The sequence below is a fragment of the Bos grunniens genome, chromosome 18 (assembly GCF_055505025.1).
Source record: "Bos grunniens cultivar Pamir isolate PY7600 chromosome 18, Bosgru_T2T1.0, whole genome shotgun sequence".
Classification (NCBI taxonomy): Eukaryota; Metazoa; Chordata; class Mammalia; order Artiodactyla; family Bovidae; genus Bos; species Bos grunniens.
Window position 1 is genome coordinate 63,059,431 of NC_141182.1, and position 16,347 is coordinate 63,075,777.

The following is a 16,347-nucleotide window of genomic DNA, read 5'->3' on the forward strand; positions in this document are numbered from 1 at the left end:
GCTGTACACCTGAAACATTGTAAGTCAACTGCACTTCAATAAAATATGTATATGATGAGATTAAAAAATGGAACCAGTAAAATAAATAAATTTTAAAACAAGATGAAAGAAAATGAAGTCACTCAGCCATGTCTGACTCTTTGCAACTCTATGGACTGTAGGCTGGCAGGCTCCAATGTTCATGGGATTTTGCAGATACACAATGGAGTATTACTCAGCCATTAAAAAGAATACATTTGAATCAGTTCTAATGAGGTGGATGAAACTGGAGCCTATTATACAGAGTGAAGTAAGCCAGAAGGAAAAACATAAATACAGTATACTAACGCACATATATGGAATTTAGAAAGATGTTAACAATAACCCGGTGTACGAGACAGCAAAAGAGACACAGATGTATAGAACAGTCTTATGGACTCTGTGGGGGAGGGAGAGGGTGGGAAGATTTGGGAGAATGGCATTGAAACATGTAAAATATCATGTAAGAAACGAGTTGCCAGTCCAGGTTCGATGCACAATACTGGATGCTTGGGGCTAGTGCACTGGGACAACCCAGAGGGATGGTATGGGGAGGGAGGAGGGAGGAGGGTTCAGGATGGGGAACACATGTATACCTGTGGCGGATTCATTTTGATATTTGGCAAAACTAATACAATTATGTAAAGTTTAAAAATAAAATAAAATTAGAAGAAGAAGAAAAAAAAGAATACTGGAATGCATTGCCATTTCCTTCTCCAAATAATGCAGGCCAACTGCAGCATACTCCCTGATGGTCTGTGTACTCACTCTCACATTCCAACTCTGCCTAGGGTGTATTCACATGGGCACCCTGAGCTTCCCAAAAGAGTCTCAGCCCAGATGGTGGGTTTGTGGGGGGTCCCTGGAAGGAAATCAGAGGCTAAGTCCCAGGACTTCCCCACCCCTCACTCCCCAGCTCAGCTCCTGAGCCCTTCCAGGTTTCACCAGCATCACTCTAGAATCCCAGTGCCCTGACCTTGCCCCTTACCACCTTCCTGGGACTCAAGTGAGATATGGGTCCCAGGAGACCCAGGAGGAGTCACCTGCAGGGTTAGGGGTCCTCTGGCCCAGACTCAGCCCTGGAAGTGAAAGATTTGCCACTGAAAGCTTGGGCTAATTCTCTCCCCATCGGATCCCTGGCCCCTCACGCTGTCTGAACCCTGAGGTTCCCGTGAACTGGGGGCAGGGTGGGCATCATGTGCCCTCCTGCAGTGCCCTCCCTGCTCTGCACAACTGGCCGAGGAGGAGAAGCTCAGAGAAGATGGAAGGCATGTCTACAGCTCTGAGTGCCCAGCTGCCCCCGTCCCTGCCCTGTACAGATGAGGACACCACGGGGCCCTAGAGGACAAACAGGATGTGGTCCCTGGGGGGCTGCCGCCGCCCCTCAGGGTTCCCATGGCCATGGACTCACAACAGGGTGCAGCCCCTCCGTGGACCTGGCTCTGATGTCTCCAGGCAGGGCTCAGGAGGCATCTCAGCCCAGACATGAGGTCTCAGCTCTTTCTCTTTCTGCCTGGTCTAACCCCCTGCTTCAGAGGGTGGGACCCATGTTCTCGCTCTTAATCAGCCCTGGACAGTTTGGCTCCAAATAAGACTCAGAACTTTATTTTCCCAGTCCCCTGCAGAAATGGAATTTACTTCTCATCTTTGATCTGTTCATAAATTATTGCAGAGCACCTACTCTGTACCAGGCATTGGTGCCACACAGCAGAAATACACCCAGGACCCAGATAAACCCATGTTCTATAGTTGGCTGAAGAATTGAGATTCTGCAGAATGCAGGCATCAAATGCTAACATTCAATTATTTTTTTAAAAGAAGATATATAAGAATAACTGGGGTTCATGTCTACACTGTGAACATGCAGAAAAAGGAAGATTATGACATCTGGTCCCCGAACCTAAAGGCCAAAAACAAATAAGGATAACTAGGGGAAAAAATGGAAACAGTGACAGTAGCAACACAGGAGCCCCAGAATGTCTTCACTTTAAGCGATCCTGACATTTCTTGGTAAAAGAGTTCTTGGGCGGTTTAGTTCTAAGCCAGGAGAGACATCACACACAGAGAGCTCAGTGAGCAACTAAGGCTCTGTGGAGCTTGATTTTCACCCCATTGGCCAGCTCAGTTCACACCGGGGTCCTCATGGTGTTATCCTCTTCAGCCCTCCGCTTGGTTGAGCCAAGCCACATTGTGCCAACAGTTGATAACTTAAAAGGCACAAGATTCTCAAATCCTTGGCTTTGGTGAAAAGAAGCAAAAAAGACAAAACACACAAATATCAATGGATTAACACAACATGTTCAAAGCCTCCCTGGGCAAGTGTTCTCTCTGCAGCCCTCAGTCATCTGGAATGGAATATCCAGTAGAATTCTCTGTGATGAGGGGACTTTTTAAACATCTGCTCTGTCCAGCACCATGGCACCTGGCTGCATGATGCTCCTGAGCACTTGAAATGTGGTGGGTGTGACTGAAGAACTGAATGCTTTACTTCATATACATGTAGAGTCATTGTCTGTACGGTGTGGCTGGGTAACTACTTTATCGGCCAGTGTGGATCCAGACTGAGGGGGTTCTTATTGTCCTGTTTGTACCCTTGGAACCCCAGCACACTCAGTGCCCATGACTGGAAAAGGGTTGAGGGGTCTTCCCCGATGGCTTAGTGGTAAACAATCTGCCTGCCAATGCAAGAGACATGAGAGACATGGGTTCGATCCCTGGGTCAAGAAGATTCCATCGAGAAGGGAATGGCAACCCACTCCAGGATTCTTGCCTGGAGAATCCCATGCACAGAGGAGCTTAGCGAGCTACACAACGTCATGGGTTCGAAAAGAGTCGGACATGACTGATCGACTCTGCATGAAGACACACACAGCCTCCTGTGGCAAGTGGCACCACACTGGATATCTCAAACAGAATATACTTCATCTTTTTATTTGGCCAACTTGCATTGCTTTTTCTTTCTTGCATTGCTTTTGTTATTGTTTCATGGAAAGCATTTTGTTTTAAATATAGCAGTGTGCACATGTCAATCTTAAACTTCCAGTGTATCTCTCCCCTCATCCTTCCCCTCTGTAACTCTAAGTTTGTTCTCTAAGTCTACAAGTCTGTTTCTGTCTTGTAAACAAGTTCATTTTTGTAAGCTATTACTGAACAGAGGTTTTTTTAAATTGGCTTTATTTTATTTTAAACTGAATAATTTGAAGACTCAACTTGCAAATTGTTATGCTTTACTGGAATTTTTGAAAAAGTAGGATGATCATGGTAAGCTACCCAGTAAGTGCAATTGATTAGAATAACTTCCCCCAAAAGGTTAGATAGTTAAAATAGAGTGTTAGAATAGCCAGGGATTACTAAGAGCTGGTGGGATTTTTGAGGATGATCCTATAATTCTTGGACTCCACTCTTAACTTCAGAGCTGCAGGGCTGCTTTGGAGGAGGAGAAGGAGTGCCCACGGAGGAACCCCTTTAAAAAGAGATCTAGCTCTTCAATTTATAACACTCTGTGTGCTCAAAGGATGGGGCCAGGTCCGGGTCAGCATGATCTGGTTTACATCAAATTCCTCATAGATACTGGTCTCGGCGGAGAGGTGCATGGGGCTCAGGGGAGTGGGAGTGAGCAGTCTCTCAGAGAGGGTCCTGTGGTTCAAGTGGGCGAATATCACACCCTCTGCTGATGGGTCCTGAGAGGAAGGAGATGTGAATGATGAAATGAAATGTGATCTTCGAAGGCTGGGGCATTGGGCATTGGAGGGGCTCAGGCTATGGCAAGGGTTTGGGCGGGAGGACTCACCTCGCCATTCACTGTTCTGTCTTCTTTGGGCTCTCCTTCCATGATGACAGCATGTGCGAATGGAAGAGAATCAAGGCTCTTGGGGTTGGGGCGACTCTTCTAGACTTCCATATCTTTGGTGGGGACATCAAAGCCAAAAAAAAGCAGGGGTGTGCCCCAGGTTGCTGAGTCTGTCTACTCCACCTAATTAAAAAAATAAAAAAAGAAAAGCATTCCATATATAAGACCAGCCAGTGATGGACTCTCTCAGGAATCTGTGGAAACCCATGGAGCCCATCCTACATCTTCTGTTATGGACCATCCTCTAATGTGTATCAGCAGATTCCCAAGATCATAAAGTGGAGAAGAACAGATGCCTGTGGTTGAAGGGAAGAACAGGGCTTGGAATGTCCCAGCTGGCCCAGGGATTAAGGGTCAACCTTCCAGTGCAGAGAGTGTGGGTTCTATCCTGGGTGGGAGAACTGAGATCCCACATGCCTTGAAGCAACTATCCTCAATATTGCAACTGCTGAGCCCGCGAGCTCTGGAGCCTTGAACTGCACCCCAGCACCACAATGAGGATCCCCCATGCTGCAGCTGAGACCTGATTCAGCTAAGAATAAATTAACACATATTTTCATAAAAAGAATAGGGTTCCATGGTTCTCTGGAAGATGTTCATTCAGGGATTACAACAATGGAAATCAGTTTTTAACCTACAGGAAGTGAAAACGCCATTCTCTGCTATGAGCCCGCCTCCCCCTGTGTCACACGATGCTGTGCTTCCCTCCTTCAAACTTATGATTTTGTGTAGAACACCAGTGATAGTTTGACTAAAGCCTGAAGTGTGCCACAAGATCAGCACTGCAATGAGAAGCCCGTCCACTGCCAGGAGAGAAAGCCCCACAGTAAGGGGTACCCAGCACAGGGAAAAGTTCAGAAATAACTTTAAAAATGGAGTGTCCTCGCTCTGTGAAAAATACCGTTGGTAGCTTGATAGAGATTGCATTGAATCTATAGATTGCTTTGGGTAGTATACTCATTTTCACTATATTGATTCTTCCGACCCATGAACATGGTATATTTCTCCATCCATTAGTATCCTTTTTGATTCCTTTCACCAGTGTTTTATAGTTTTCTATATATAGGTCTTTAGTTTCTTTAGGTAGATATATTCCTAAGTATTTTATTCTTTTCGTTGCAATGGTGAGTGAAATTGTTTCCTTAATTTCTCTATTTTCTCATTGTTAGTGTATAGGAATGCAAGGGATTTCTGTGTGTTGATTTTATATCCTGTAACTTTACTCTATTCAGTGATTAGCTCTAGGAATTTTCTGGTGGCATCTTTAGTGTTTTCTATGTAGAGGATCATGTCATCTGCAAATAGTGAGAGTTTTACATCATATTTTCCAATTTGGATTCCTTTTTTTTCTTTTTCTGCTCTGATTTCTGTGGCCAAAACTTACAAAACTATGTTGAATAGTAGTGGTGAAAGTGGGCACCCTTGTCTTGTTCCTGACTTTAGGGGAAATGCTTTCACTTTTTCACCATTGAGGATAATGTTTGCTGTGGGTTTGTCATATATAGCTTTTATTATGTTGAGGTATGTTCCTTCTATTCCTGCTCTGGAGAGTTTTTATCATAAATGGATGTTGAATTTTGTCAAAGGCTTCCTCTGCATCTATTGAGATAATCATATGGCTTTTATTTTTCAATTTGTTAATGTGGTGTATTACACTGATTGATTTGCGGATATTGAAGAATCCTTGCATCCCTGGGATAAAGCCCACTTGGTCATGGTGTATGATCTTTTTAATGTGTTCTTGGATTCTGATTGCTAGAATTTTGTTAAGGGTTTTTGCATCTATGTTCATCAGTGATATTGGCCTGTAGTTTTCCTTTTTTTTTTTTTTTTTTGGTGGCATCTTTGTCAGGTTTTGGTATTAGGGTGATGGTGGCCTTATAGAATGAGTTTGGAAGTTTACCTACCTCTGCATTTTTCTGGAAGATTTTGAGTAAGATATGTGTTAGCGCTTCTCTAAAATTTTGGTAGAATTCACCTGTGAAGCCGTCTGGACCTGGGCTTTTGTTTGCTGGAAGATTTCTGATTACAGTTTCAATTTCTGTGCTTGTGATGTGTCTGTTAAGATTTGCTATTTCTTTGTGGTTCAGTTTTGGAAAGTTGTACTTTTCTAAGAATTTGTGCATTTATTCCACGTTGTCCATTTTATTGGCATATAATTGCTGATAGTAGTCTCTTATGATCCTTTGTATTTCTGTGTTGTCTGTTGTGATGTCTCCATTTTCATTTTTAATTTTATTGATTTGATTTTTCTCCCTTGGTTTATTGATGAGTCTGGCTAATGGTTTGTCAATTTTATTTATCCTTTCAAAGAACCAGCTTTTGGCTTTGTTGATTTTTACTATGGTCTCTTTTGCATTTATTTCTGCCTTAATTTTTAAGATTTCTTTCCTTCTACTAACCCTTGGGTTCTTCATTTCTTCCTTTTCTAGTTGCTTTAGGTGTAGAGTTAGGTTACTTATTTGACTTTTTTCTTGTTTCTTGAGGTATGCCTGTATTGCTATGAACTTTCCCCTTAGCACTGCTTTTACCATGTCCCACAGGTTTTGGGTTGTTGTGTTTTCATTTTCATTCATTTCTATGCATATTTTCATTTCTTTTTTTTTGATCTCTTCTGTGATTTTTTGTTATTCAGCAGCATGTTGTTCAGAATGGGAGAAAATAATAGCAAATGAAGCAACTGACAAACAACTAATCTCAAAAATACACAAGCAACTCCTACAGCTCAATGCCAGAAAAATAAACGACCCAATCAAAAAATGGGCCAAAGAACTAAATAGACATTTCTCCAAAGAAGACATACAGATGGCTAACAAACACATGAAAAGATGCTCGACATCACTCATTATCAGAGAAATGCAAATCAAAAGCACAATGAGGTACCATTTCACGACAGTCAGAATGCCTGCGATCCAAAAGTCTATAATCAATAAATGCTGGAGAGGGTGTGGAGAAAAGGAAACCCTCTTACACTGTTGGTGGGAATGCAAACTAGTATAGCCACTATGGAGAACAATGTGGAGATTCCTTGAAACACTGGAAATAGAACTGCCTTATGATCCAGCAATCCCACTGCTGGGCATACACACAGAATTGAAAGAGACATGTGTACTCCAATGTTCATCGCAGCACTGTTTATAATAGCCAGGACATGGAAGCAACCTAGATGTCCATCAGCAGATGAATGGGTAAGAAAGCTGTGGTACATATACACAAGGGAGTATTACTCAGCCATTAAAAAGAATACATTTGAATCAGTTCTAATGAGGTGGATGAAACTGGAGGTTTTTATACAGAGTGAAGTAAGCCAGAAAGAAAAACACCAATACAGTATACCAATGCATATCTATGGAATTTAGAAAGATGGTAACGATAACCCTGTATGTGAGACAGCAAAAGAGACACAGATATATAGAACAGTCTTTTGGACTCTGTGGGAGATGGAGAGGGTGGGATGATTTGGGAGAATGGCATTGAAACATGTATAATATCATATAAGAAAAGAATCACCAGTCCAAGGTCAATGCATGATACTGGTTGCTTGGGGCTGGTGCATTGGGATGACCCAGAGGGATGGTACAGGGAGGGAGCAGGGAGGGGGGTTCATGATGGGAACACGTGTACACCTGTGGCGGATTCATGTTGATGTATGGCAAAACCAATACAATATTTTAAAGTAATTAACCTCCAACTAAATAAATTTATATTAAAAAAAGAAATTGCAAAAAAATTTAATAAAAATGGAATATCATTTAAAAAATAAATAATTTTTATAAAATGGATTTTATTTAATATCTTTTTTAAAAGAAAGAATATATGTATACGAATAACTGAATCACTCTGTTGTATAAAGGAATTAACAATATCTGAACTCAACTAGACTTCAACAGACATAAATAAGATAAAATAAAATTTAAAATCAACCAGATGTGCCGATCTCTTGAAATAAACACAACCTACTAACTACTGCTGGGGACCATCAGAAAACATGGCATTGACCCAGCAGAAGAGATTATGGAATGGAAATTGCCAGACTCTCATTTAATCTTTGACCACCTCTTTCTTTTTTTTTTTTTTAACCCATTTTTTAAAAAAATTTTATTTTATTTTTAAACTTTACATAATTGTATTAGTTTTGCCAAATATCAAAATGAATCCGCCACAGGTATACATGTGTTCCCCATCCTGAACCCTCCTCCCTCCTCCCTCCCCATATCATCCCTCTGGAGGGCGTGTTTAGCGCTGCCCTGCCCACCCGCAGGGGCTAGAAGGGACTCCTTAGTGGGAGGGATGGAGGGACCACTCCCCCCTCTTTGTGCAGAAAGACGCGTTAAACCAAGAGGCTGAGCAACTTCAGGGTGTCAACATCCGTCTCGATCACCCAGGGGCCAGACTGCAAGGGCGTCTGGTACCACAGTGTACTGCTGACAGAGGAAGGGAGCTCTGACATGAAAGCAGGAAACCAACCCCTTAACCAACCATCATTGGCTGCCTGAGCGGGGAATTTCCCGGGTCCCTGCTCTGGTACATTTTTCTCCATTGGTCGTTCTTTCACGTTCTTGCTCCTTCACTCTATCACCGGCTGTGTCTTCTCCTTAGCACATGGTAGGTACTCTGTTCTCTTTTCCCTTCCGTGTTCACACCTCCTCTCTCTCTGGTTTGTTCCCTCTCCTGAGTTTGTGAGTGTCTCTGCAGCCTGTCATTCTCTCCCGGGACTGATGCTGGACTGGACACCAGACCATCTGTGACACAGAGAGCAGAAGGGACTGGTCTGGCCACACTCATCTGTGATGATGATGTCCACAGGGTCGCTGGGAGCTGACCACTCATAGGGGGACTGGCTGAGAGAGCCAGAGCATCTGTAGGTGCCCGGTCTTGCCAAAGTCATGGGGCCAATGAAGAAGTCAGCTGGGGCATGCCCACCAGTGAGCATCTCTCCATGTCTCTGGAAATGCCCTGTGCTGCTTTTTTCCTGCAGGATAAATTTGTCATGCAGCATTGATGAGTGAAAGCGAAAGGTCACATTCTCTCCCACCTGCATGAGGGGCTCTGGGTGGGCTGAGATGGAGGGTTTTGTGAACACACCTAGAAGCAAAGAGCTTGTGAGCTTCAGTGAGTCACCCCACCTCAGTGCTTCCCCTGACATCTGAAGGTGTGAAAAACCTCCCCATGAAGCAGCAAAGCCAATTACTCTTCCTGTCTGTTCTGTTGCGTTCTCTTTAGCCTTGTTCTCGGGCTCTGGCTCATGCTTTTCTGTTTCTCTTTGCTCAAGACCTCCGGCCTCCACTGTGTTTATTCTAAGCTCTTTAGCTGTTCGATCTGCTCTCAGCTTCCATACATACTCAGTCACTTCAGTTGTGTCAGACTCTGTGGGGTCCCATGGACTGTAGCCCACCGTGCTCTTCTGTCCATGGGATTCTCCAGTTGAGAATACTGGAGTGGGTTGCAGTGCTCTTAACTTCATCCCATTCCTAATATGCATGGTGGGGGGCTTCTCTGGTAGAATACATACCAGGTGTAATACGTACCTTGGCTCCTTTCACACTCATCTCCTAGAACGTTGGTGATGATTGGGAGGAGGTTGGGAAGGAGGTGGAGAAAAAAGGGACCACCTGTGATCCCCACTTCACACCTCTGGAAACATTCCTGGGCTGACTTGGTCTTAACTGGGACCCCAGCTCCTTCATATGGGATTACAGCTCCCTACTGGGTGGCAGGTGCTGGATCAGGGTTCCTCCTCAGCCTCCGAGTTGACAGGCAGTGGCAGCATCCTGTCTAACTAATGCCTAGGGAGGGTCCTCTTTCCTGAGCCAGGGGAACACATCCCTCCATTCAACACCCTGAGTTTAAACTCTCAGACTTGGTCCTCTTTCCTTGGTTCGGTTCTGGCTGGGAATCCTGAGGACGTCTTTGGCTGCAGTGGCACATGGATCTAGGGTAGGATTGCCTACAGGTACAGGTGTCCCAAGCTGGGTTGGACCCCTCCTACCTGTGACCATAATCTGCAGGGGGTCACTGACATAGGACCACACAGAGAGAGACATGTGTAGGACCTGGCATGTTTTCTGGTCACTGGCCCAGTGGTGAAGGTGTTGAAATGATATCCCGGGAGCTTGGGCAAAATGGTCCCATCTCTTTTGAGCAGTCTGAATATCACAAATGGAGGACCGAAGTGACACTGAAGAGTCACAGTCTGTCCTAAGGTAACCACAGGGCTTGGCCAGGCTGACAAAGAGGGCTTCTCATATTCACCTAGGAGAGAAGGAGACACAGGCTTTGAGAGAAAAATAGGAATGATCCCCTCTCCCCACTGCCCTCGTGGGTGCTTCCCCTTCAATTCTTCCAACTCTCCTCCCCTAAAATGCATCACCCTGATGCTCAGGGACACCTGGGGCCTGGGGCAGACAGAGACACAGTCAACCCAGGATGGACATCATGAGGATCTAAGAATACGATTCTTGGAAGTGGTTCTTGGGTTGAAAAAATGTTGAGAAACTTTCTCTGAAAACACAAAACACTGGGGATTCCCTGTTGGTCCAGTTGTTAGGACTCAGTACTTTTTCTTCCAAGGGCCCAAGTTGAATCCCTGATCAGGGAACTAAGATTCTGCAAGCTGCACAATGCAGGCAAAAGAAAACAACAGCGAAAAATTAATGCATGGACAAGAAGGGGAAAGGCTTCCCTGTTGTATGCTTCCCTGCATTTGTTGTAGCTCAAATGGTAAAGAATCTTCCTGCAATGCAGGAGAGCAGGGTTCAGTCTCTGAGTTGGCAAGATCTCCTGGTCAAGGAAATGGCAACCCACTCTTGCATTCTTGCCTGGAGAATCCCATGGATAGAGTAGCCTGGTGACCTACAGTCCACGGGGTCGCAAACAGTCGGACTTGACAGAGCGACTAACACTAACACAACTGAGCAGTGAAAAAGCCACTTGCCTGAAAAGAAGGAAGTAAACCTTGAACCTCGCTCCTTTGTTAGCTAACCTACATCAAATCTGTGACAAGGTCCAAGTGGCCATGCCTGATGGCTAGACCCTCCCCTGGGGTCAGCTTTAGTGGGTGCTCCTGCTGATCCTGTTGTTAAAGGCTGGTTGGAGAGGCCACGAACCACCTTGTAGGAGAGGGGTCTGTGGGGTGCAGCCTCTTGCTCCCCTCTCATGATTGAAATGGCACTCGGGGGCTCAGCTCCCAGCTGACAGACTTCACACTGTGCCTTCATGTCCAGAGTCCAGACCTGGGCTAACCCCTGGGGAGAGTGAAGATGAGTATCAAGGTCAAAAGAGATAAGGGATCCACAGGGCACGCGGCTCTCACTGTACTGACAGGGGTCTCACCCTGGTCCCCCAGTGTCCTCTGCATCAGTCCCAACTGCTCTGCTCAACAGAGAAATAAGGGATAGGGAGGACTCACCCACAGCTGCCCAGATCCTCAGACTCATACAGAATCCTAGAAGGAAAACCCTGTCAGAGATGGCTTGTCCTGATGGATCCCACGTTCCTTGCACCCTCATCCAGGGAACCTGGTCAGTGGCGCGAGAGCCCCCCCGATTTCCACCATAACCTTCTCTGACTGTGTCTTTCCGGACTCACCAAGACTCAGGAGGCTGAGGAGTGTGGGGCACATGGCTCTGCTTCTGTGAGACAGAAGGCATAACTGAGCAAAGCTGACTGAGTCACAGGATGAGGAAGGTGGGCGGTGCAGTTAGTACAGTCAGTTGGTTCATGTCACATGGGAAGATGGCCAGCCTCGTCTCACTCCAGGGATGGAAGTCTGACCTGAGCCACATTACAGAGCACGCATCATGACCCGACCATCACATTTTGTTTCCCTAAACACTATCAACCTCAGATATGCAGATGATACCACCCTTATGGCAGAAAGTGAAGAGGACCTCAAAAGCCTCTTGATGAAGGTGAAAGAGGAGACTGAAAAAGTTGGCATAAAGCTCAACATTCAGAAAATGAAGATCATGGCATCTGGTTCCATCACTTCATGGCATCTGGTCCCATCACTTCATGGCAAATAGATGGGGAAACAGTGGAAACTGTCAGATTTTATTTTTGGGGGCTTCAAAGTCACTGCAGATGGTGACTGCAGCCATGAAATTGAAAGACGCTTACTCCTTGGAAGGAAAGTTATGACCAACCTCGATAGCATATTGAAAAGCAGAGACATTACTTTGCCAACAAAGGTCCATCTGGTCAAGGCTATGGTTTTTCCAGTGGTCATGTATGGATGTGAGAGTTGGACTGTAAAGAAAGCTGAGTGCCAAAGAATTGATGCTTTTGAACTGTGGTGTTGGAGAAGACTCTTGAAAGTCCCTTGGACTGCAAGGAGATCCAACCAGTCCATTCTGAAGGAGATCAGCCCTGGGATTTCTTTGGAAGGAATGATGCTAAAGCTGAAACTCCAGTCCTTTGGCCACCTCATGCGAAGTGTTGCCTCATTGGAAAAGACCCTGATGCTGGGAGGGGTTGCGGGGAGAAGGAGAAGGGGATTACAAAGGATGAGATGGCTGGATGGCATCACTGACTCGATGGACGTGAGTCTGAGTGAACTCTGGGAGTTGGTGATGGACCGGGAGGCCTGGCGTGCTGCGATTCATGGGGTCGCAAAGATTCGGACATGACTGAGCGACTGAACTGAACTGAAACACTATCAGCCTAAGAGGATTAGAACAGATCTTGCTTCTTTTAGGAAGTAGTAATGGTGATTCAGTGTATATCATGCAGGATGCTTTTCCCAAGCTCATGATAAACCTGATTAACCTTAAGTCTTTGCAGAAGAGAAATCACATGTACCCACATCATATTTCAGGCTCAGTGCAGGTTGGCAATTAAAGACTCATTAATAGAGACTTTTATTCTGCATTCTTATGAGAGGACCAGACATGCATATATGGCTCTTTGAAAATATATTGTAATACATGTGATTAAGAAACTAACTGTTAGTTTCAGGTCTACGACAAATTGATTCAGTTATACATATACAAGCATCTATTGCTTCTCAAATTATTTTCCCACTAAGGTAGTTACAGAATATTAAGTAGAATTCTCTGTTTTATACAGTAGGTCCTTCTTGCTCATCCTTTTTTTTATGTTGAAGATCTTCTTTATTTTTTTATTTTATTTTATTTTTTAACTTTACAATATTGTATTGGTTTTGCCATATATCAAAATGAATCCGCTGCAGGTATACATGTGTTCCCCATCCTGAACCCTCCTCCCTTCTCCCTCCCTATACCATCCATTTTAATACAGCCGTATGTATATGTCAGTCCCAAACTTCCAATTTAACCTCCCCCTGACACTATCCCCCCTGGTAACCATAAGTTCATTCTCTGTGAGTCTGTTTTGTAAGTAAGTTCATTTTTCTAGATGTCACAAATAAATGATATAATGTGATATTTGTCTTTCTCTGACTCTTCTTCATCTGAAATTATTTCGTGACTGAGTGGGAACTTTGCACACACAACACTCTCTCTGACTCTCTCTCTTCGTCCCTTCCTAATCCAAGGACCGCACATGTACACAAAGATAATGTGTGTAAAGATGACTGTAGTGTATTTTTGGGAGGGGGATTTGTTCTGCCTGAAAAGGTGGACCACCTTGCTTCCTACATACTCAGATGAACACAAAATATTTCAAGTAGAAACTTCCAAGCTGCAGAAGGCTTGAGTGAGGGGCGTGTCCACAGCAATCAACTCCAAACTGGGGCAAAATGGCCCAGCTGTTTCAGGACTCCAAGGGCAGACATACACCCAGTTCAGCTGTTGTTCATAGACAGGAAAGAACCTCAGTAAGGGCAGCGATTCCACACCATTTTGCTGGGGGTGGGGGTTGTTAACATTAGTGATGCTTCACAAGTAATAAATCTGGTCTCCCCTTGATCATTATTTATGTAATGGAGTAAGAGTACAGTCACCCTTCTTAAAATTTCCTTTTATTTACTTAATATAATTTTTCAGAATTGATCTGTATTCTTTGTCATTTCAGTTTGTGCATTTTTACTTTCATTGCAGATATATAAACCAGAAATTTTTAAAAATTAAAAAAATTTAATTTTATTATTTTTATTATTATTTTAAATATAAATTTATTTAATTGGAGGCTAATTTCTTTACAGTATTTGTACAGCAAATTGATTCAGGTCGACATTTATATTCTTTTCCATTATGATTTGTGGCAAGATACTGGATAGAATTCACTGTGCCATACTGTAGGACCTCATTCTTTTTTTTTTTTTTCATATTTAAAAGTAGGTTTTATTTTTATTTAAAAATTTTTTTTATTTTTTTAAATTTTATTTTATTTTTATTTTTTATTTTTTTTAAATTTTAATTAATTTTATTTTATTTTCAAACTCCACATAATTGTATTAGCTTTGCCAAACATCAAAATGAATCCACCACAGGTATACCTGTGTTCCCCATCCTGAACCCTCCTCCCTCCTCCCTCCCCACACCATCCCTCTGGGTCATCCCAATGCACCAGCCCCAAGCATCCAGTATCGTGCATCGAACCTGGACTGGCGACTCGTTTCTTACATGATATTCTACATGTTTCAATGCCATTCTCCCAAATCTCCCCACCCTCTCCCTCTCCCACAGAGTCCATAAGACTGATCTATACATCAGTGTCTCTTTTGCTGTCTTGTACACAGGGTTATTGTTGCCATCTTTCTAAATTCCATATATATGCATTAGTATATTGTATTGGTGTTTTTCTTTCTGGCTTACTTCACTCTGTATAATAGGCTCCAGTTTCATCCACCTCATTAGAACTGATTCAAATGTATTCTTTTTAATGGCTGAGTAATACTCCATTGTGTATATGTACCACAGCTTTCTTATCCATTCATCTGCTGATGGACATCTAGGTTGCTTCCATGTCCTGGCTATTATAAACAGTGCTGCGATGGCTTAAAAAACTGGAAATAGAACTGCCTTATGATCCAGCAATCCCACTGCTGGGCATACACACTGAGGAAACCAGAAGGGAAAGAGACACGTGTACCCCAATGTTCATCGCAGCACTGTTTATTTTTATTTTTTTAATTTTAAATTTATTTATTTTAATTGGTGCTCATGCTTTACTCCGGAGAAGGCAATGGCACCCCACTCCAGTACTTTTGCCTGGAAAATCCCTTGGACAGAGGAGCCTGGTGGGCTGTAGTCCATGGGGTTGCTAGAGTCAGACACGACTGAGCGACTTCACTTTCACTTTTCACTTTCATGCATTGGAGAAGGAAATGGCAACCCACTCCAGTGTTCTTGCCTGGAGAATCCCAGGGATGGGGGAGCCTGGTGGGCTGCCATCTATGGGGTCGCACAGAGTCGGACACAACTGAAGCGACTTAGCAGCAGCAGCATGCTTTACTCATTCTATGTATAAATAGATTTCATCTGCTAATCCCAAGCTTCCAGTTCTTCCCTCCTTGGCAACCACAAGCCTGTTCTCTATGTCTGTAAGTCTGTTCCTGTTTCATTGATATGTTCCTTTTAGATTCCACATATGGGTGATATCACATGAAAATTGTCTTTCTCTTTCTGTCTTCTTCACTTAATATGTTAATCTCTAGGTTCATCCATGCTGCTACAAATGACATTATTTCATTTTTTAAACATCTGAATGGTATTCCATTCTCTGTGTGTATAAACATATACATCTTCTTTATCCATTCATTTCTTGATGGACAATTAGACTGTTCCCATGTCTTGGCTATCTTAAGTTTTGCTGCTATGAACATAGGGGCGCATGAATCTTTTCAAGGTATAGTCTTTTTACAGATATATGGTCGGGAATTGGAATTGTTGGATCATATGGAAACTCTGTTTTTACTTTTTTGAGGAACTTCCATACTGTTTTCCACAGTGACTGCACCAGTTTCCACTCCACCAACTGTGTAAGAGGGTTTCCCTCTTCTCCACACCCTCTCCAGCATGTTATTCACCAACTGTCTAATGATGGCCATTCTGATCACTATGAGGTGGTACCTCCTTGCAGTGTCGATTTGCCTTTCTCTACTAATGAGCAATGCTGAGCATCTTTTCATATGCCTGTTGGCCATCTGCATATCTTCTTTTAAACCACAGATATCAATTGTGAGAGTGACGGCTATGGATTTTGTCTAAACTGAATGACACCTCTGCTAATGTCTCATGAATGTGCTCTGATTCCAACCTCATGTTGCTTGTCAAGGAACAGAGTGATGAGGTCTTCAGGAAAGGAATAGGGACTTCATTTGGAAGGTCAGCAGACCAAGGTACAGCGAACTTCTGCCCCAAAGAATCGTCTTATCTGAGGCAGATGGGCTTTTGGGGGAGTGAGAGAGATGGTCAAACAGTGTTTACTGAATGTAAAATAACCCTACCCCATGCGGAAGAAAATTCCAAGGAAAAGAGAGAAGAATACAGATTAAACACCCACATGTGTGAACTCACACTTTCACACTTACACACACATTTACACACACACACACA

The 16,347-nt window shown here is 43.5% G+C and overlaps 1 protein-coding gene across 1 annotated transcript; it reads right to left on the minus strand.

The window, feature by feature from the left end:
* Positions 1-8,528: 8,528 nt before the first annotated feature.
* Positions 8,529-9,912, minus strand: LOC147354667 (uncharacterized). Its single transcript, XM_086349425.1, has 2 exons — positions 9,858-9,912; positions 8,529-9,364 (listed from the first exon to the last, which is right to left on the minus strand). Exons 1-2 carry the CDS (start codon positions 9,910-9,912, stop codon positions 8,568-8,570), a joined length of 852 nt encoding a protein of 283 aa, XP_086205551.1. The 3' UTR covers positions 8,529-8,567.
* Positions 9,913-16,347: the final 6,435 nt, after the last annotated feature.

Coding starts and splice junctions, on each gene's coding strand:
- LOC147354667 (XM_086349425.1), bottom strand. CDS start 9,912: ATGTCTCTCTCTGTGTGGTCCTATGTCAGTGACCCCCTGCAGATTATG. Junction 9,365..9,857: donor CCTGCAGATTATGGTCACAG/GTAGGAGGGGTC, acceptor GTATTCTACCAG/AGAAGCCCCCCACCATGCAT.